The sequence below is a fragment of the Oncorhynchus mykiss genome, chromosome 3 (assembly GCF_057628025.1).
Source record: "Oncorhynchus mykiss isolate SJ-2025 chromosome 3, ASM5762802v1, whole genome shotgun sequence".
Classification (NCBI taxonomy): domain Eukaryota; kingdom Metazoa; phylum Chordata; class Actinopteri; order Salmoniformes; family Salmonidae; genus Oncorhynchus; species Oncorhynchus mykiss.
In genome coordinates, this window is record NC_143024.1 from 17,763,697 (window position 1) to 17,785,853 (window position 22,157).

Genomic DNA, 22,157 nt, shown 5'->3' on the forward strand with positions numbered 1-22,157 from the left:
GCCATACAACTGTATGAGAAGAATAAGAACGCTATAAAGAACACACCCGTCAGAGAGTAAAAAAAGAGACACACCTAAGTAACCAAGCATGCAGGTTACTCAGTCTGGCTCCTACAGTAAAAGCAGAATCCTTGTCATCCTTTGTTATACATTTAATGACAAACCTTCCCAGGTCAATGGGACCCACAGGCAGGTCTGGTCTGGTGGTCCACATTCTTCAGAATTCTCCTTTAATAGTCTCCTCTTCTCATTTCCATGTCTCCTCTCCTTCATGACCATTTATTTGTTATTTTTAGGGGTAGATCAGCTTTAATATTGCAGATAGAGTGTGGGTTCTTTCAATATAATTGTCTGCATCATTTCCAATCCTCCATACTTTTTTTTTTTACAAACATTCTATTGTATTATTTTCCCTTAACCCTACAACCCCTGCCCTAATTGGAGTAAATTAATGGACATCAATACTTAGGCTTCTACTTCTATCTTATACATACTATAAACATATTACGGACACAGTATATTTGACATTAGTCATATATTTTTTTACATGTTTAGTCCCACCCTTCAGCTACCCTCAACCCCTCCCACCAATCTCTGAAAACCATCCTGTTTACTTTTTGTTAGCTGCACGTGAGACATAACTCCACAAGTGGTCTTTGTGATATCATTCAACAATTGTTATACAATTTGTAAAAAATAAAATAAAAATCCCCTAATAATGTTTATTTTTTTAAAAAAATTATCAATTAGTATATTTGACTTTAGGCATAATATTTGTTGAAATATGCCGATTTCTTAATCTTTTCTGGTAGATTAAACTGAAATTGTAACCAGTGGCTAGTTTAAAAACAGTGATGTTCTGGAGATGATTTCATTTTCAAATATACGGAAGGGATTTCTAGCTTATACATTTCTAGCTTATACATACTTTAAACATATTACGGAAACAGTATATTTGACATTAGTCATATATTTGTATTTATTTTACGTCCCACCCTTCAGCTACCATCAACCCCTCCCACCAATCTCTGAAAACCATCCAACTTTATAATGGTACACTTACCATAGTTCAGTTGTATTCCAGAAAGGTTAGAGAAATGATCTAGATTGTCTATGAGGCTGTGCAGGGATCCAAATGGTGGTTTAAAAAGAAAGCATGAGTCCTCAGCGTACAATGACAATGACACCTTTGTTTTTAAGCCCTGGATTTCTATCAAACCCTTGAATGAGTAGGTGTGTCCAAACTTTGACTGGTACTGTATTACTAATGTTTTTAATGTCATTGTGTGAAGAAAAAGGAAATTTTACACACTGTGGACACTAGTGTTGAGTGATTAACGAAATGTCTGTTATTTTTCGTTTTTAAAAAACTAATTGATGTCAAGTAGATTAAATTATTTTAATTCCATTTCGTTCTGTTTTTTTGGGCCGTCACTACCATCATGGGACTTGTATTCATTGTTTTATTATGTGTTATTACAACATTCAACCCATGTAATGCATAATGCATTTCATGTTTAAAATAATAATCTAAATCGTAATCGAGAAACGTGATGTATTAATAATCGAACTTAAACCGAACCGACTTCAAAAAGCAGTAATTGCTCAGTGCTAGTGGACAGTGTAGTTTTTAGTAGCAAGTAGGAATTACATCTCTGGTTAAATGGCGTATTTCATCAGTATTGTTTCAGATCAAAAATGTTTGGGCGAGTTATTATGGTTAATTAAAAACAAATACAGACTATCTTCATAAAGCAGTCAACCTTTCAACATGTGTTACACTTGCGGTGGTCAGACAACCACTTCAGTGAGTCGCCTGGAGATGGCGGTCAAACCCCACAAATGATTCTGCTAGGCGCCTGTTGGGGCAGCGTCTGGTGTCGGAATAGTTAACGTGGGGCCGCCCTGGCTTCAGTGACTTTCTTTATTTTTTAAGAAAAAAAAAGAACCGACGGAGCAGCAGGAGGGGTGGGATGCAGAACTGAACAGGACATACTGAAGGAGAAAATAGAGGGAACGCTAATGCTACAAAATATGGAGTCTTGCCCGATGTACATGTGTGTGGTTTACAATACATTGATGTAGCCTGCCAATATTTTATATTTATTTGAACTATTTTTTTTTGTGTGACATCTGCAATGACGAGGGTCGGGGTTTTGAGCAGGACCGCAGCGATTGTGCTCTGTCTTTTGGGATGCAATGTGTGGAAAGCGGTAACCAAAACCCTGCAAGATGACAACGCTCTAAAAGGTAGGTAGCTGATACAAATGGTTCACTTTATTCAAAGTACTTGTGAGATGTTATGCCCAATATGTTCGTCTTGCTAGATAGCTACTTGTATAGCTAGCGATAACTTGGCGTTGGTGGCTTATGTGCTAACTTCAGATAGTTATCTAGCTACGTTAGTTAGCTTTTCAATTGGCTAGTTATATAACGTTCATTTGGCTGTCCTTTTCAGCCACAAAACTCTATACATACGTTATCTCTCTGTGGTTGTTCATGTTTAATTTAGCCAATGTATTATATCATTTGAATGGTTTGAAGTGCTTTTGTGTCTCACAACGTGTCCTCAACTGAAACAAAAACACCTCACCATCTTACCTAGCTAGATAGCTAGACCTAACTGATATTTCATGTTGTTGGCAAGAGGCTAGCTAACATTAGCTAGTTAGCTAACGTTAGTTGATGCTCAGTTCTTCTGCAGCCTCTCAATTGTAATGGATAATTTTGGTGCAAGCCTTAGCTAAAACATGTTTTACTTGTCCTTATTCAGATGAAGTGGAAACGTAATTTGAGCATGTTTTTTTGATGCAATGTATCATTGTGTAATGGATTGTTTTCAGACCAGCAGGATTCCACGAGAGAGATAACGTTCATGCATTTTGTGTATGAATTTGACCACGTATGCAGGATATTCCTCCAGACATGATTATAAGCTAGATGCTGCAGATGTGAGTGGGAGGAGGAATCTCACACACCACCATCTCTCATAAATAAGTGAAAGGCAGTATATGACAGGTGGCTTTTGCTTCACTGCCTCTTCCTTCACAGCCTCCTGCTGAGATGGAGCTGAATTGGGGGCAGTGCTGGAAATGGTTTAGGCTGGGCCCAGCGAACCTATTTGTATCATTCTGTGGTTTTATTCATTGTTACAGACATGAGTGAAATGGCAACACACTCTAAAGTGTAGTTAGAATCGCTGCAGATGTATTTCATGCAGCCACTCCAAAGCGTTGCTTTTTTAAAGAGAAGAGTGCTTCCAAGACTAGCTGTATCGGTTTCTCTCATGTACTCACTCACTTATTCTCACACACACTCTACTTTGCTTGGAGAACTGTGCGGCTCTGTGTTTTGCTGCTTCAGTTTTCATTCTAATTTTGTTTGTTAATCATATTGCTGTGACTGTGTGCGTGTAGTTGTGTGAGGCCCTAACCAAACAGTAATTTATTAGACTAATTTGTGTGTACTTGTCTGTCTGTAACTAAATATTAAGTGTCCCCAACTATCACGAGATGTCAACACATGACGTAGGTGCCTATTAAGTTCTGTAGAGAAAATGATTGATACCTTCTGAGCATCTCAACTCAGTATTTTGATTGACCCCCCCACCCCTCTGTTTTTCTCTCTCCTCTCTTCTCTGTCTAACCTTCAGACCCTCCCTGGGGCTCTTGTTGATACTGAGGGCTTCGTCTCTTCTCTCCTCACACATAGTTAGCAACATGGATGCAGACAGACACATAATTATAGATCCAACTCTCATTACTGCAACCCATAATACACTACAGCTGGGAACAGACTCACTGCAGCCAGGGCTAGAGGACAGGGTGCCAGGAAGACCAAATCATGTTGAAGTGTGTGTTTGTTTGTGTGTGTGCCTATGCATATGACACACTGCAATGCAGCACTCTGCTTATCCTCGGGGCTTGTGCACAGAGACTACTATAAACGTGCTTTATACACACATGCACTAGCACAACACCCGTATTGGTTGAGGGATTGCTGCAACAGTTTTCCACCAGATCTATAATTTTGTAATACATATGTGTTTCTTTCAGAACGAAATCAATGACCTAATTAGTGGATTAAGAGGGATTAATGAATGAAGAAAGCACTAGGCAAAACACTGAATAAGTACCATGTCTGTTCTATACCTTCAATTTTTATTTTGTTATTTTTTTTATTTCTGTCACAAAATAGAGAATATAGCCTAGCTATCATCGTAACAGTAGCTATATTATTTGGAAATTCTGTACATATTTCATTGTTTTTTTTAATTAAAAATAAATAAATTAAGGGGTGGATCAGCTTAATATTGGGAAGATTGTTGCTTCCATCAATGTAATTGTCTGCATCATTTTTCAATCCCCCATATATTTTTTGTGTAAATATATACAGTGGGGAGAACAAGTATTTGATACACTGCCGAATTTGCAGGTTTTCCTACTTACAAATCATGTAGAGGTCTGTAATTTTTATCATAGGTACACTTCAACTGTGAGAGACTGAATCTAAAACAAAAATCCAGAAAATCACATTGTATGATTTTTAAGTAATTCATTTGTATTTTATTGCATGACATAAGTATTTGATACATCAGAAAAGCAGAACTTAATATTTGGTACAGAAACCTTTGTTTGTAATTACAGAGATCATATGTTTCCGGTAGTTCTTGACCAGGTTTGCACACACCGCATTTTGGCCCACTCCTCCATACAGACCTTCTCCAGATCCTTCAGGTTTCGGGGCTGTCGCTGGGCAATACGGACTTTCAGCTCCCTCCAAAGATTTTCTATTGGGTTCAGGTCTGGAGACTGGCTAGGCCACTCCAGGACCCTGAGATGCTTCTTCTTCTTCACACTCCTTAGTTGCCCTGGCTGTGTGTTTCGGGTCGTTGTCATGCTGGAAGACCCAGCCACGACCCATCTTCAATGCTCTTACTGAGGGAAGGAGGTTGTTGGCCAAGATCTCACGATAGTTGGCCAAGATCTCACGATACATGACCCCATCCATCCTCCCCTCAATACGGTGCAGTCGTCCTGTCCCCAAAGAATGATTCCACCTCCATGCTTCACGGTCGGGATGGTGTTCTTGGGGTTGTACTCATCCTTCTTCTTCCTCCAAACACGGCGAGTGGAGTTTAGACCAAAAAGCTCTATTTCTGTCTCATCAGACCACATGACGTTCTCCCATTCCTCCTCTGGATCATCCAGATGGTCATTGGCAAACTTCAGACGGGCCTGGACATGCGTTGACTTGAGCAGGGGGACCTTGCGTGCGCTGCAGGATTTTAATCCATGACGGCGTAGTGTGTTGCTAATGGTTTTCTTTGAGACTGTGGTCCCAGCTCTCTTCAGGTCATTGACTAGGTCCTGCCGTGTAGTTCTGGGCTGATCCCTCACCTTCCTCATGATCATTGATGCCCCACGAGGTGAGATCTTGCATGCATGGAGCCCCAGACCGAGGGTGATTGACCGTCATCTTGAACTTCTTCCATTTTCTAATAATTGCGCCAACAGTTGTTGCCTTCTCACCAAGCTGCTTGCCTATTGTCCTGTAGCCCATCCCAGCCTTTTGCAGGTCTACAATTTTATTCCTGATGTCCTTACACAGCTCTCTGGTCTTGGCCATTGTGGAGAGGTTGGAGTCTGTTTTATTGAGTGTGTGGACAGGTGTCTTTTATACAGGTAACGAGTGGAGAGCAAGAGGGCTTATTAAAGGGACGGAATTCTTACTGGTTGGTAGGTGATCAAATACACTGCTCAAAAAAATAAAGGGAACACTAAAATAAAACATCCTAGAGCTGAATGAATGAAATATTCTTATTAAATACTTTTTAAGGTCTGGATTTGGAGTCACACTCAAAATTAAAGTGGAAAACCACACTACAGGCTGATCCAACTTTGATGTAATGTCATTAAAACAAGTCAAAATGAGGCTCAGTAGTGTGTGTGGCCTCCACGTGCTTGTATGACCTCCCTACAACGCCTGGGCATGCTCCTGATGAGGTGGCGGATGGTCTCCTGAGGGATCTCCTCCCAGACCTGGACTAAAGCATCCGCCAACTCCTGGACAGTCTGTTGGTGGATGGAGCGAGACATGATGTCCCAGATGTGCTCAATTGGATTCAGGTCTGGGGAACGGGCGGGCCAGTCCATAGCATCAATGCCTTCCTCTTGCAGGAACTGCTGACACTCCAGCACATGAGGTCTAGCATTGACTTGCATTAGGAGGAACCCAGGGACAACCGCACCAGCATATGGTCTCACAAGGGGTCTGAGGATCTCATCTCGGTACCTAATGGCAGTCAGGCTACCTCTGGCGAGCACATGGAGGGCTGTGCGGCCCCCCAAAGAAATGCCACCCCACACCATGACTGACCCACCGCCAAACCGGTCATGCTGGAGGATGTTGCAGGCAGCAGAACGTTCTCCACGGCGTCTCCAGACTCTGTCACGTCTGTCACATGTGCTCAGTGTGAACCTGCTTTCATCTGTGAAGAGCACAGGGCGCCAGTGGCGAATTTGCCAATCTTGGTGTTCTCTGGCAAATGCCAAACGTCCTGCACGGTGTTGGGCTGTAAGCACAACCCCCACCTGTGGACGTTGGGCCCTCATACCACCCTCATGGAGTCTGTTTCTGACCGTTTGAGCAGACACATGCACATTTGTGTGGATAGCAGTAGCCATCCATCAGAGCCGCTAGTAGCCACAGACAGAGGATGCTACTGTCCTCCTGCCATTATTATGGCTCAGTGATGATGTCCAACTCCCTCTACCTCACAGCAGGGTCTGATCAATAACCTCTACACACACTCACACAAACACAATGATACACACTGGCTCTATCTCTCACACCCATACTGTCTGTCTCACACACGCCCTGCTGCTCTGGCTGCTGTTGCTTGGGCTAATTGGTGGTAGATCTCAGCATCAGGTCAGGAAAAACTCCCTTTGATGCCTTTATCCTCCATATGGCACACAGACCGACCGAGAGCCAGTTACTGAGAGAACGACTGGTTTAACAGGGCTGCTGAGACACAACATTTTTCTTCCTACATGCGTGTGTGTGTTTTTGCGATGCACTTTTTTCAGAGGGCTGTAGCCTGTTTAAGAATGTCACCAGAGATTTATTGGATCAGAATGGGGAGGTGTGTGTGTGTGCGTGCGTGTGCCCCAGTCTCCCAGGGGAGCTCTTCAGAGTGAGCACAGCTGGTACCCTTAAAGAAGGACGGAACACTGGGACAGGAAGTTATGCACCATTTAAATACCTCCCTCTCCTAGACCCACTACAGTGAAACTTAAAATGTTTGTTGCAACTAGTTAGGTAAGTGATATTTTTGGGGCGACCTAGATAGATACTCTGTAGTGGTCCGTCTCCTGTAGTCTGTATCTGTCTGACCCTCTGTGTGTCTGTTACCTGAATAATCATCCAGCCTGGGGTGGAGGGAGTGCATGGGTTGGGGGACGGGGTAAGTGTGGATGTGTCTATGTAAGGCTAAAGGATGTGTATGTACGGTAGGGGGGAGGGGCACACCCTTTCAGCCATAATTAAGGGCCAATGATCAGACACCACTCCCCTTATCACAGAGACAAGAGTCTGCCACAAGAGGACATGTAGATGAGAGACTGTGTGAGAGAGAGAGAGAGGGAGTGTGTTTGTGAGAGGGGGGGGGGTGAGACAGGGTTTGAGAGGGGGGGGGTGAGAAAGGGTTTGAGAGGGGGGGGTGAGAAAGGGTTTGAGAGGGGGGGGTGTGAGAGACGGGGTTTGAGAGGGGGGGGTGTGAGAGACGGGGTTTGAGAGGGGGGGGTGTGAGAGACGGGGTTTGAGAGGGGGGGTTTGAGAGGGGGGGGTGAGAGACGGGGTTTGAGTGGTGGGGGTGAGAGACGGGGTTTGAGTGGTGGGGGTGAGAGACGGGGTTTGAGTGGTGGGGGTGAGAGACGGGGTTTGAGTGGTGGGGGTGAGAGACGGGGTTTGAGTGGTGGGGGTGAGAGACGGGGTTTGAGTGGTGGGGGTGAGAGACGGGGTTTGAGTGGTGGGGGTGAGAGACGGGGTTTGAGTGGTGGGGGTGAGAGACGGGGTTTGAGTGGGGGGGGTGAGAGACGGGGTTTGAGTGGGGGGGGTGAGAGACGGGGTTTGAGTGGGGGGGGTGAGAGACGGGGTTTGAGTGGGGGGGGTGAGAGACGGGGTTTGAGTGGGGGGGTGAGAGACGGGGTTTGAGTGGGGGGGTGAGAGACGGGGTTTGAGTGGGGGGGTGAGAGACGGGGTTTGAGTGGGGGGGGTGAGAGACGGGGTTTGAGTGGGAGGGGGTGAGAGACGGGGTTTGAGTGGGAGGGGGTGAGAGACGGGGTTTGAGTGGGGGGGTTTGAGTGGGGGGGGGTGAGAGGCGGGGTTTGAGTGGGGGGGGTGAGAGACGGGGTTTGAGTGGGGGGGGTGAGAGACGGGGTTTGAGTGGGGGGGGGGTGAGAGACGGGGTTTGAGTGGGGGGGGTGAGAGACGGGGTTTGAGTGGGGGGGGGGGGTGAGAGACGGGGTTTGAGGGGGGGGGGTGAGAGACGGGGTTTGAGTGGGGGGGTGTGTGAGACGGGGTTTGAGTGGGGGGGTGTGTGAGACGGGGTTTGAGTGGGGTGGGGGCTGTGAGACGGGGTTTGAGTGGGGGGGGTGAGAGACGGGGTTTGAGTGGGGGGGGTGAGAGACGGGGTTTGAGTGGGGGGGGGTGAGAGACGGGGTTTGAGTGGGGGGGGTGAGAGACGGGGTTTGAGTGGGGGGGGGGGTGAGAGACGGGGTTTGAGGGGGGGGGGGTGAGAGACGGGGTTTGAGTGGGGGGGTGTGTGAGACGGGGTTTGAGTGGGGGGGTGTGTGAGACGGGGTTTGAGTGGGGTGGGGGCTGTGAGACGGGGTTTGAGTGGGGGGGTGAGACGGGGTTTGAGTGGGGGGGGTGTGTGAGATGGGGTTTGGTTGGGGGGGTGTGAGATGGGGTTTGGTTGGGGGGGGGTGTGAGATGGGGTTTGGTTGGGGGGGGGGGTGTGAGATGGGGTTTGGTTGGGGGGGTGTGAGACGGGGTTTGAGTGGGGGGGGTTGGGGGTGTGTGAGACGGGGTTTGAGTGGGGGGGGGTGTGAGACGGGGTTTGAGGGGGGGTGTGAGACGGGATTTGGGGGGTGAGGAAGGGTTTGTGGGGGTGTGAGACGGGGTTTATGAGAGGGGGGTGTGAGACAGGGTTTGTGAGAGGGGGGGAGGGTTTGGGGGGGTGTGAGACGGGGTTTGTGAGAGGGGGGGTGTGAGACGGGGTTTGTGAGAGGGGGAGGGGGAGGGGGGGTGTGAGACAGGGTTTATGAGAGGGGGGGAGGGTGTGAGACAGGGTTTGGGGGAGGGGGGGTGTGAGACAGGGTTTGGGGGGGTGTGTGAGACAGCGTTTGAGAGGGGGGGTGTGTGTGTGAGTGGGGGGGGGGTGGTGTGAGATGGGGTTTGAGGGGGGGGGGGGGTGTGAGATGGGGTTTGAGAGGGGGGGTGTGAGACGGGGTTTGAGGGGGGGGGGTTTGTGAGACGGGGTTTGAGAGGGGGGGGTTTGTGAGACGGGGTTTGAGAGGGGGGGTTTGTGAGACGGGGTTTGAGAGGGGGGGTGTGTGAGATGGGGTTTGAGAGGGGGGGCGGGTGTGAGACGGGGTTTGAGAGGGGGGGTTTGAGAGGGGGGGGTGTGAGACGGGGTTTGAGAGGGGGGGTTTGAGAGGGGGGGGGGGTGTGAGGGGGGGTTTGAGAGGGGGAGGTGGGACGGGGTTTGAGGGGGGGGGGGTGTAAGACGGGGTTTGAGGGGGGGGTGAGACGGGCTTTTGAGAGGGGGGGGTGTGGACGGGCTTTTGAGAGGGGGGGTGTGGACAGGGTTTGAGAGGGGGGGTGTGGACAGGGTTTGTGAGAGGGGGAGGTGTGGACAGGGTTTGTGAGAGGGGGAGGGGGTTGTGAGACAGGGTTTGTGAGAGGGGGAGGGGGTTGTGAGACAGGGTTTGTGAGAGGGGGAGGGGGTTGTGAGACAGGGTTTGTGAGAGGGGGAGGGGGGTGTGAGACAGGGTTTGTGAGAGAGGGGGGTGTGGACAGGGTTTGGGGGAGGGGTGTGAGAGGGGGGGTATGGACAGGGTTTGTGAGAGGGGGGGTGTGAGACAGGGTTTGTGAGAGGGGGAGGGGGGTGTGAGACAGGGTTTGTGAGAGGGTGTGTGTGTGAGGGTGTGCTTGCGTAGGTGCGTGTGCACGTATACGACACAGGAGTAAGTAGATAGTGTAATAGCAGAGAGATGAGGAAGGTGTGTGTCTTGAGTTGATGAAATGAATTGTTCCTCTTGCTGTAGGTGACTGTACAAGACTGAGCTGCTACTTATTTCAGTGATGAAGTATGGCTAAAGTATCCTTGTTAGCCATTAGCACACATTACTTTTGTTTACATAACCTGCCAGTCCAGAAATTTGTTTAGTGTTGGTACCAAGTCACCGTTAAGCTGTTAGCCAAGCTCCTTTATGAAACAAGCTGAAATGTGTGTGTGTGTGTGTGCGTGTGTGTGTGTGCATACTCTGTTTTTAAAGGTCTAGCTCTCTTTTTCTGGTTGTCCTCTGTCTCTCTCTGTCTCACTCACACCGTTTGACTCATGCACAGTGCCTTTCGCCACAGTGGTAAAGGTTAGCGTTCTGGCCTGACCTGTTATCTTGCCAAGGTTAACTCACGCACACTGAAACTAAAGTGTTCTAAATACTTGGATTTCTCTTGTGAAACTTGGGGTTTCACCATCTGTCTCCCATTCCAGAATACCCCTGTCTGTGTATATGCGGTGCTTTCAGCTACCACTTTGTGTAGCGCTTGGCAATGATGCTAATGAAAACAGTCTTCTGGTAGATGGAAATGCTTTCCCAAAAAACGTCTCAATGAAATGTTATCTACAAAGTAGCCTAGCTTCCCTGGCAGAATGATATCAGGATTATTTCATCAATCCATTGTGTATTTGTTTTGTAAACTCTACCATCACATGTGGCTACAAAAAACCTTAGGTGCTCACTGGAATTAAAGGTTTTCTACACCAAAAAAAATCCTAATTTCCACCAAAAAATCCCAGACCTCCGATTTATTTGTTTTTTCTATTAAAAAAGTGCAATTTTGAGAGTGAACCTGAAAAAACAGGGGGAAACGGAAACCTGGAAAAACAAACGGAATTTGGGGGGAAAAAATCAACGTAATCAATCACCCAACTACCAACCTCATCCCCATATTGTTTTTATTTACTTTTTTGCCCCCTCTGCACACCAGTATTTCTACTTGCACATCATCATCTGCTCATCTATCACTCCAGTGTTAATCTGCTAAATTGTAATTACTTTGCTTCTATGGCCTATTTATTGCCTTACCTCCGTACTCCATTTGCACACACTGTATATAGATGTTTCTATTGGGTTATTGACTGTACTTTAGTTTCTCCTATGTGTAACTGTGTTGTTTTTTGTTGCACTGCGTTGCTTTATTTTAGCCAGGTTGCAGGTGTAAATAACTGACCTACCTAGTTAAATAAAGTTGAAATTATTATAATATATATATTTTTTAATTCATCAGATTTTATAGGGCCCTAACAAAGGTCTAGCCTAGATAAGCTTGGCCAGTGTGGGTGTTCCACTTGAGAGAATTGGTTGTTGCTCTGTCCAGTTTAGCTCTGGCACTGCATGAACTAGGTGTGTGGGTGTGTGGCCAGCTTTTCAATGCTCTGCTATCCAAAGGAGTTAATGGTTTAATGGAAGTATGTTATTCAGCAGTTTCCAGGAAAGTGTATGACAGTAATAAAGGAGATGTGTGCTCAGAGATTTCCTTCCTCAGGCATCAAGAAACAGCGGAAGGTCCCATTGTTTTGACAAAGCCTTGCTATTGGCTGGTAACCAGGAAATATGCTTTTGGCCACTCACTGTGATTGGCTGTTAACTGCCAATGTCAAATGTGACTGAGTCAGAAAGCTTATCCTGACTACTGTGTATATATACAGTTGAAGTCGGAAGTTTACATCCACCTTAGCCAAATACATTTAAACTCAGTTTTTCACAACTCCTGACATTTAATCCTAGTAAAAAATCCCTGTCTTAGGTCAGTTAGGATCACCACTTTATTTGAAGAATGTGCAATGTCAGAATAATAGTAGATAATTATTTCTTTCAGCTTTTATTTCTTTCATCACATTCCCAGTGCGTCAGAAGTTTACATACACTCAATTAGTATTTGGTAGCATTGCCTTTAAATTGTTTAACTTGGGTCAAACGTTTTTGGGTAGCCTTCCACAAGCTTCCCACAATAAGTTGGGTGAATTTTGGCCCATTCCTCCTGACAGTTCCACCAGCTCTGAGTCAGGTTTATAGGCCTCCTTGCTCGCACACGCGTTTTCAGTTCTGCCCACAAATATTCTATAGGATTGAGGTCAGGGCTTTGTGATGGCCACTCCAATACCTTGACTTTGTTGTCCTTAAGCCGTTTTGCCACAACTTTGGAAGTATGCTTGGGGTCATTGTCCATTTGGAAGACCCATTTGCGACCAAACTTTAACTGATGTCTTGAGATGTTGCTTCAATATATCCACATAATTTTCCTACCTCATGATTCCATCTATTTTGTGAAGTGCACCAGTCCCTCCTGCAGCAAAGCACCCCCACAACATGATGCTGCCACCCTCGTGCTTCACGGTTGGGATGGTGTTCTTCGGCTTGCAAGCCTCCTCATTTTTCCTCCAAACACAACGATGTTCATTATGGCCAAACAGTTCTATTTTTTTGTTTCATCTGACCAGAGGACATTTCTCCAAAAAGTACCATCTTTGTCCCCATGTGCAGTTGCAAACCATAGTCTGGCTTTTTTATGGTGGTTTTGGAGCAGTGGCTTCTTCCTTGCTGAGCGACCTTTCAGGTTATGTCGATATAGAACTTGTTTTACTGTGGATATAGATACTTTTGTACCTGTTTCCTCCAGCATCTTCACAAGGTCCTTTGCTGTTGTTCTGGGATTGATTTGCACTTTTAGCACCAAAGTACCTTCATCTCTAGGAGACAGAACTTCCCTTCCTTCCCGAGCAGTATGATGGCTGTGGTCCCATGGTGTTTATACTTGTATACTATTGTTTGTACAGATGAACGTGGTACCTTCAGGCATTTGGAAATTGCTCCCAAGGATGAACCAGACTTGTGGAGGTCTACAATTATTTTTCTGAGGTCTTGGCTGATTTCCTCATGATGTCAAGCAAAGAAGCACTGAGTTTGAAGGTAGGCCTTGAAATACATCCACAGGCAAACCTCCAATTGGCTCAAATGATGTCAATTAGCCTATCAGAAGCTTCTAAAGCCATCAAATAATTTTCTAGAATTTTCCAAGCTGTATAAAGGCACAGTCAACTTAGTGTATGTAAACTTCTGACCCACTGGAATTGTGGAATAATCTGTCAGTAAACAATTGCTGGAAAAATGACTTGTCATGCACAAAGTAGATGTCCTAACCAATTTGCCAAAACTATAGTTTGTGGAATGGTTGAAAAAACGAGTGGCCATCACAAAGCCCTGACCTAAACTTCCGACTTCAACTGTGTATGCCGAGGCTATATCATAGGCTCTGTTCTAGGATTCATTTTCTGTTGGACTGGACATTGATACGCTTCATTCGGCTAAGTTGGTTCATTTTCAGATGAAATGGGACTCGTTAGAGATTGAAGGCCAACTAATTACAGACAATTAGAGTGACGAGCCTGAGTCTGTGTGGTGCATGCTTACCAGTGGTGGAAAAAGTACCCGATTGTCATACTTGAGTAAAAGTACAGATATTTTCTTTGGGAATGTAGTGAAGTAAAAGTTACCCCAAAAAAGTAGTACTTTCAAGTATTTTTTGAACTTATCTTATTTGACATCACTGATGCTTACTTAGCCGAGTGTGTAACTCTCACACTCTCTCTGTGTAGAGGTGACTCTGAAGGTTCACCTGAGTGATGCCAGCACCCGCCAGCCCCTGGGCGGAGCCACCATCGAGCTCTTCGCCAACCACACCCCTGTAACCACAGAGACCTCAGCTGCCGATGGCAATGCCTACCTGCGTTTTCCCTACCGCCTTGGAACCCTGCTGGTTGTCACAGCAACCAGACAGGGCTACGTGCCAAATTCCGCCCCCTGGAGACCCACCAGACTGCCCGGTAGGTCAAAGTAGTAAAATCTACTGTGTGTGTGTGTGTGTGTGTTCACACACACACACACACACACAATCTGAAAGTGGTGTGTGAGGATAATGAGGGTGCCCCATTACAGCTTTGTTATAATAGGTGACCATCCCAATTATCCTCACACAACACTTTCAGATTGTTCACACACACATGCTTATCAGCACTGGGCAGTTTAGGAGTGACGAGAGAGAGGAAAGGAGGAGTGACGAGAGGAAAGGAGGAGTGACGAGAGAGAGGAAAGGAGGAGTGACGAGAGAGAGGAAAGGAGGAGTGACGAGAGGAAAGGGGAGGAGTGATGAGAGAGAGGAAAGGGGAGGAGTGACGAGAGAGAGGAAAGGGAGGAGTGACGAGAGAGAGAGGAAAGGAGGAGTGACGAGAGAGAGGAAAGGAGGAGTGACGAGAGAGAGGAAAGGAGGAGTGACGAGAGAGAGGAAAGGAGGAGTGACGAGAGAGAGGAAAGGAGGAGTGACGAGAGAGGAAAGGGGAGGAGTGACGAGAGGAAAGGGGAGGAGTGACGAGCGAGGAAAGGGGAGGAGTGATGAGAGAGAGGAAAGGGGAGGAGTGACGAGAGAGAGGAAAGGGAGGAGTGACGGAGAGGGAGGAAAGGGGAGGAGTGACGGAGAGGGCGGAAAGGGGAGGAGTGGCGGAGAGAGAGGAAAGGGGAGGAGTGGCGGAAAGAGAGGAAAGGGGAGGAGTGGCGGAGAGAGAGGAAAGGGGAGGAGTGGCGGAGAGAGGAAAGGGGAGGAGTGACGGAGAGAGAGGAAAGGGGAGGAGTGGCGGAGAGAGAGGAAAGGAGGAGTAAAGAGGATAACTTTTGTCTCTGATTTTTATTCAGTCTTTGTTTAGACAGGTAGTCAATACTGAGACCAAGGTCTCTTTATTTAGACAGGTAGTCAATGCTGAGACCAAGGTCTCTTTATTTAGACAGGGAGTCAATGCTGAGACCAAGGTCTCTTTATTTAGACAGGGAGTCAATGCTGAGACCAAGGTCTCTTTATTTAGACAGGGAGTCAATGCTGAGACCAAGGTCTTTTTATTTAGACAGGGAGTCAATGCTGAGACCAAGGTCTCTTTATTTAGACAGGGAGTCAATGCTGAGACCAAGGTCTCTTTTTATTTAGACAGGGAGTCAATGCTGAGACCAAGGTCTCTTTATTTAGACAGGGAGTCAATGCTGAGACCAAGGTCTCTTTATTTAGACAGGGAGTCAATGCTGAGACCAAGGTCTCTTTATTTAGACAGGGAGTCAATGCTGAGACCAAGGTCTCTTTATTTAGACAGGGAGTCAATGCTGAGACCAAGGTCTCTTTATTTAGACAGGGAGTCAATGCTGAGACCAAGGTCTCTTTTATTTAGACAGGGAGTCAATGCTGAGACCAAGGTCTCTTTATTTAGACAGGGAGTCAATGCTGAGACCAAGGTCTCTTTATTTAGACAGGGAGTCAATGCTGAGACCAAGGTCTCTTTATTTAGACAGGGAGTCAATGCTGAGACCAAGGTCTCTTTATTTAGACAGGGAGTCAATGCTGAGACCAAGGTCTCTTTTATTTAGACAGGGAGTCAATGCTGAGACCAAGGTCTCTTTTATTTAGACAGGGAGTCAATGCTGAGACCAATGTCTCTTTTATTTAGACAGGGAGTCAATGCTGAGACCAAGGTCTCTTTATTTAGACAGGGAGTCAATGCTGAGACCAAGGTCTATTTTATTTAGACAGGGAGTCAATGCTGAGACCAAGGTCTCTTTATTTAGACAGGGAGTCATTGCTGAGACCAAGGTCTCTTTATTTAGACAGGGAGTCAATGCTGAGACCAAGGTCTCTTTTTATTTAGACAGGGAGTCAATGCTGAGACCAAGGTCTCTTTATTTAGACAGGGAGTCAATGCTGAGACCAAGGTCTCTTTTATTTAGACAGGGAGTCAATGCTGAGACCAAGGTCTCTTTATTTAGACAGGGAGCCAAATCAAATGTTATTAGTCACATGCTCCGAATACAACAAGTGTAGAACTTACAGTGAAATGCTTACTTACAAACCCCTAACCAACAATGCAGTTAAAAAAATACAAATAAGAATAAGAAATAAAAGTAACAAGTAATTAAAGAGCAGCAGTAAAATAACAATAGTGAGACCATATACAGGGGGTTCCGGTACAGAGTCAATGTGCGGGGGTACAGGTTAGTCGAGGTAATTGAGGTAATATGTACATGTAGGTAGAGTTATTAAAGTGACTGTGCTTAAATAATAACAAAGTATTAGCGGTATAAGGGGGGGGGGGGCGGCAATGCATAGTCTGGGTAGCCATTTGATTATAGTCTTATGGCTTGGAGGTAGAAGCTGTTTAGAAGCCTCTTGGACCTAGACTTGCCGTGCAGAGAGAAGAGTCTATGACTAGGGTGGCTGGAGTCTTTGACAATGCTGAAACCAGCGTCTCTTTATTTAGACTGGGAGTCCATGCTGAGACAGGGAGTCAATGCTGAGACCAGCATCTCTTTATATAGACAGGGAGTCAATGCTGAGACCAGCGTCTCTTTATAAAGACAGGTAGTCAATGCTGAGACCAGCATCTCTTTATATAGACAGGGAGTCAAGGTCTCTCTTCCAGGTGAGCCCTGTATAGCACCACAATACACATCAAAATACAACAAACACATTTAACTACACATTCATATACACAATAAAATGCACGAAAAGCAAAACACGTTCATAAAAAACAGACACATTCTTCTGTAAAAAGGTCCCTTAACAACCGTCTGACATGACCTAGAGGCACCAATCCCTCCCATTTTAAAGTGTATTGTAGATCATTCCACACGTACGGTGCAAGGAAATGAAAGGCTGATTTACCTAACACTCTAGACACCAAAGGAGTCTCCAGAGTTAACCAACCCTGTGAACAGGTTTAAGAACTTGTCATTTTAAGTCTTAATAGTGATGTTAGCGAAGGTACGTCGGGAGTTTGTGGAGCAGGGCTTTGTAAACAAAAAGACTGTAGTGATTCTACAGAGAACCTTTTGGTGAAGAATACAGTGTTGAGTAATTAAATGTGATTAAATGAAGGGCGCTATGAAAAACACCATCCAAGGCTTTAATAGTCGAGGCAGATCACAGAGAATGGAAAAGGGAAAGCTAGAGATTTAAACTAATCAAGTAAGATCTTTAAAAAAAAAAAAATCTACAAACCACAATGCTAGAAAATAAAGAAACCACTAGGTTTAGAATGAAGTTGAGAGGAACACAAAATTCAATAGTTGACCTTTTATTAGTGAGAATAAAAATGAGCCACAGGGGGGGTTATTGTGATGAATAAATGAGTGACTGTGGTGGGTCCCATGTGGCTCAGTTGGTAGAGCATGGTGCTTGCAACGCCAAGCGTCTGCTGAAATGTCAAAATGACTGAAATGTGTGTGTTCCAGTGTTTTCCTCTCTCAGTCTGGAGCTGCTACCAGAGAGAGCTGCCACTCTGATGGTGTATGAAGACCTGATACACATTAACTCTGGATCCCAAGGTGAGAGAGAGAGTGTGTTCTTAGTCAATGTTCCTGGCCCAGTGACCTCACACACATTAATAATGAAATATGTCCACCCCTTTAAAACATCTCTCTAATGAAAGACCCGCGCACACACACACACACACACACACAGGCAGCATGTGTCCTCTGTTCCTCTGTCAATCAGTCAGGAGCAATTACATTAGAACATATTAAATTAGATGTGATCTTATAACATGTATCTTTGTCTGCCGTGTGTCTGATCAGTGTGCTTGTTTTGCTATGTGTGTGTGTTCGTCTTCAATAACCACACTCATTTAGTGTGTCCCATACCATCTGCTCTTCTCCTGCTCTGCCATCATCTCTGAGTGAGGTTCTGCTGCTGCTACTCCTTTAAATGTTGCTGACTGAGCTGTGTGTGTCCGTCCTCCAGGAGGGCAGGATAATCATGCTATGGTCTGGTGCATACAGTGGTCCCCATCCACACACAGTGTGTTATATCATGATATGGTCTGGTGCATACAGTGGTCCTCATCCACACAGTGTGTTATATCATGATATGGTCTGGTGCATACAGTGGGGGTGGGGAGAAGGGGGAAGAGAGGGGGTGGGGAAGAGAGGGGGTAGGGGGAAGAGAGGGGGTGGGAAGAAGGGGGAAGAGAGGGGGTGGGAAGAAGGGGAAGAGGGGGTCGGGGGAAGGGGGAAGAGAGGGGGTGGGAAGAGGGGGTGGGGGGAAGAGAGGGGATGGGGAGAACGGGGGAAGGGGGAAGGGATGGGGAGAATGGGGGAAGAGCGGGTGGGGAGAAGGGGGAAGAGAGGGGGTGAGGGAAAGGGGGAGAGGCTGGGAAGAGGGGATGGGGAGCGGGGGAGGAGAGGGGGTGGGGAGAAGGGGGAAGAGAGGGAGTGGGGAGAATGAGGGGATGGGGAGAAGGGGGGAAGAGGAGAAGGGGGGAAGAGGGGATGGGGAGAACGGGGAAGAGAGGGGAAGGGGGGATGGGGGAAGAGGGGGTGAGGGAAAGGGGGATGGGGAGAATGGGGGAAGAGATGGGGAGAGGGAAGGGGGGGATGGGGAGAATGGGGAAGAGAGGGGTGGGGAGAAGGGGGGAAGAGGGGATGGGGAGGAAGGGGGGAAGAGAGGGGAAGGGGGGATGGGGAGAATGGGGGAAGAGAGGGGAAGGGGGGATGGGGGAAGAGAGGGGGTGAGGGAAAGGGAGAGAGGCTGGGAAGAGGGGATGGGGAGAACGGGGGAAGAGGGGATGGGGAGAACGGGGGAAGAGGGGGATGGGGAGAATGGGGGAAGAGATGGGGGGATGGGGAGAATGAGGGAAGAGAGGGGTGGGGAGAAGGGGGAGGGGTGGGGGAAGAGGGGATGAGGGAAAGGGGGAAGGGGGGATGGGGGAAGAGAGGGGGTGAGGGAAAGGGGGTGAGGCTGGGAAGAGGGGATGGGGAGAACTTGGGAAGTGAGGGGAGGTGGAAGAGAGGGGGATGGGAAGAGGGGATGGGGAGAAGGGGGGAAGAGAGGCGGGAAGGGTGCAATGTCCATTATAGATGGAAGAACAGAGGGAACTCTTAGGAGGGGAAGAGGATGAGGAGGGGCTTTTTGGATTGGCACAATAACAGACCTCCTTCAAAACTGGACATTCAGTTCAATAACAGACCTCCTTCAAAACTGGACGTTCAGATCAATACCAGATCAGGTGTACTGAAGGCAGAGGATACACAGAGCTAGAGAAAACACACAGGCACGGCTGCAGCGGTGTCTCATTGCCCAGGAATGTACACTCACCACAGTGGAAACACTATGACATCATCGCGAAGCCCCACTTACAAACTTCTCTTCAACACACACAGTCTTGTTTAACTAACCTTGTGGGGACACAATTGATTCCCATTCTAAATCCTAATTTCCTTAACCCCTAATCATACCCCAACACCATCTCCTAACCCACAACCCCTTACCCCAATACTAACACTAATTCTAACCTTAATCTAAATCTAGTATTTTTCATTGGTCTAATTTTTGTTTTTGTTTACTATTCTTGTAGTTAAACATGTCCGCGAGCGCGTGCACACGCACACACACACACACACACACACACACACACACACACACACACAGTCTTGTTTAACTAACCTTGTGGGGACACACAATTGATTCCCATTCAAAATCATATTCTACCTAACCTTACCACAAAACCTAAACCTAACCCACAACCAATTACCCCAATTTTAACACTGACACTAATTCTAACCTTACCCTAAACCCCCTAGAAATGTATTTTTTCATTGGTCGATTAAACATGTCCACACACAGCTATGTCTTACTAAACTTGTGAAGACTTTTTGGGGACCAACAACGGAGTCCCATTCAAAATCCTAGTTTCTCTAACCCCTAAACCTAACCCCTAGTTCTAGCCCTAAACCTAATCCCTAAGCCTAAAATAGCCTTTTTACAAGTGAGGACCGACAAAATGTTGTTTTACTATTCTCTTGAGGACTTCTGGTACTCACAAGCAATGTTCCCTCAAAGCTGCGCGCAGTAGCCCTGAGACCACGCAGCTCCCGCGGGACTGCCTCACAGAAGAAATATCAGCCCACGGAGAGAACGAGATTGAACTTCAATCACGATGTATCTCCAAGGCATCCCTAGTCAATCTCTATACATTTCTGTAAAAAACCCAGCGATAAAGCCCTGCGTTTCTATCATTTTTTTGGCTTCGGTTATTGGTGGTAGCTGCACAAGATTCAGCTGCCCTGCGCGCCGGACAGGCCAACTGTTGCCATTTTGAAACATTTCATGTGTCTGAAGGTACAAACTCTGCCCGGAGAGCAAATCAAGTGCACTACAGGCCTCCCGCTGGCCAATGGGATGGCTCAGATGACCTTGTCTGCAGTACAAGAAAGCTACAGCAAAGATATCAGAACATTTAAAACCATGACTAGAGAGAAACTGTCAATGAATACAGCAGATATCAGAACATTTAAAACCATGACTAGAGAGAGACTGTCAACGAATACAGCAGATATCAGAACATTTAAAACCATGACTAGAGAGAAACTGTCAACGAATACAGCAGATATCAGAACATTTAAAACCATGACTAGAGAGAGACTGTCAACGAATACAGCAGATATCAGAACATTTAAAACCATGACTAGAGAGAAACTGTCAACGAATACAGCAGATATCAGAACATTTAAAACCATGACTAGAGAGAAACTGTCAACGAATACAGCAGATATCAGAACATTTAAAACCATGACTAGAGAGAGACTGTCAATGAATACAGCAGATATCAGAACATTTAAAACCATGACTAGAGAGAGACTGTCAACGAATACAGCAGATATCAGAACATTTAAAACCATGACTAGAGAGAGACTGTCAACGAATACAGCAGATATCAGAACATTTAAAACCATGACTAGAGAGAAACTGTCAACGAATACAGCAGATATCAGAACATTTAAAACCATGACTAGAGAGAAACTGTCAACGAATACAGCAGATATCAGAACATTTAAAACCATGACTAGAGAGAGACTGTCAACGAATACAGCAGATATCAGAACATTTAAAACCATGACTAGAGAGAGACTGTCAACGAATACAGCAGATATCAGAACATTTAAAACCATGACTAGAGAGAAACTGTCAACGAATACAGCAGATATCAGAACATTTAAAACCATGACTAGAGAGAGACTGTCAACGAATACAGCAGATATCAGAACATTTAAAACCATGACTAGAGAGAAACTGTCAACGAATACAGCAGATATCAGAACATTTAAAACCATGACTAGAGAGAGACTGTCAACAAATACAGCAGATATCAGAACATTTAAAACCATGACTAGAGAGAGACTGTCAACGAATACAGCAGATATCAGAACATTTAAAACCATGACTAGAGAGAGACTGTCAACGAATACAGCAGATATCAGAACATTTAAAACCAGGACTAGAGAGAGACTGTCAACGAATACAGCAGATATCAGAACATTTAAAACCATGACTAGAGAGAAACTGTCAACGAATACAGCAGATATCAGAACATTTAAAACCATGACTAGAGAGAGACTGTCAACGAATACAGCAGATATCAGAACATTTAAAACCATGACTAGAGAGACTGTCAACGAATACAGCAGATATCAGAACATTTAAAACCATGACTAGAGAGAAACTGTCAACGAATACAGCAGATATCAGAACATTTAAAACCATGACTAGAGAGACTGTCAACGAATACAGCAGATATCAGAACATTTAAAACCATGACTAGAGAGAGACTGTCAACGAATACAGCAGATATCAGAACATTTAAAACCATGACTAGAGAGAGACTGTCAACGAATACAGCAGATATCAGAACATTTAAAACCATGACTAGAGAGAAACTGTCAACGAATACAGCAGATATCAGAACATTTAAAACCATGACTAGAGAGAAACTGTCAACG

At 46.0% G+C, this 22,157-nt stretch overlaps 1 protein-coding gene across 2 annotated transcripts in view; it reads left to right on the top strand.

Moving 5' to 3' along the window:
* The first annotated feature begins 1,853 nt into the window (after positions 1-1,853).
* LOC110520771 (protein FAM171A1) overlaps positions 1,854-22,157 on the top strand; it is a 47,250-nt gene continuing 26,946 nt past the window's right edge. Inside the window, exons 1-3 of one of the 2 annotated variants that reach the window (XM_036967158.2) lie at positions 1,854-2,250; positions 13,949-14,176; positions 17,616-17,708. In XM_036967158.2, the coding sequence (XP_036823053.2) occupies positions 2,139-2,250; positions 13,949-14,176; positions 17,616-17,708 (433 nt within the window). In that variant the 5' untranslated portion in view covers positions 1,854-2,138. The remainder of the gene's footprint in view (positions 2,251-13,948; positions 14,177-17,615; positions 17,709-22,157) is intronic. The other variant, XM_090223179.1, reaches the window with a different exon arrangement.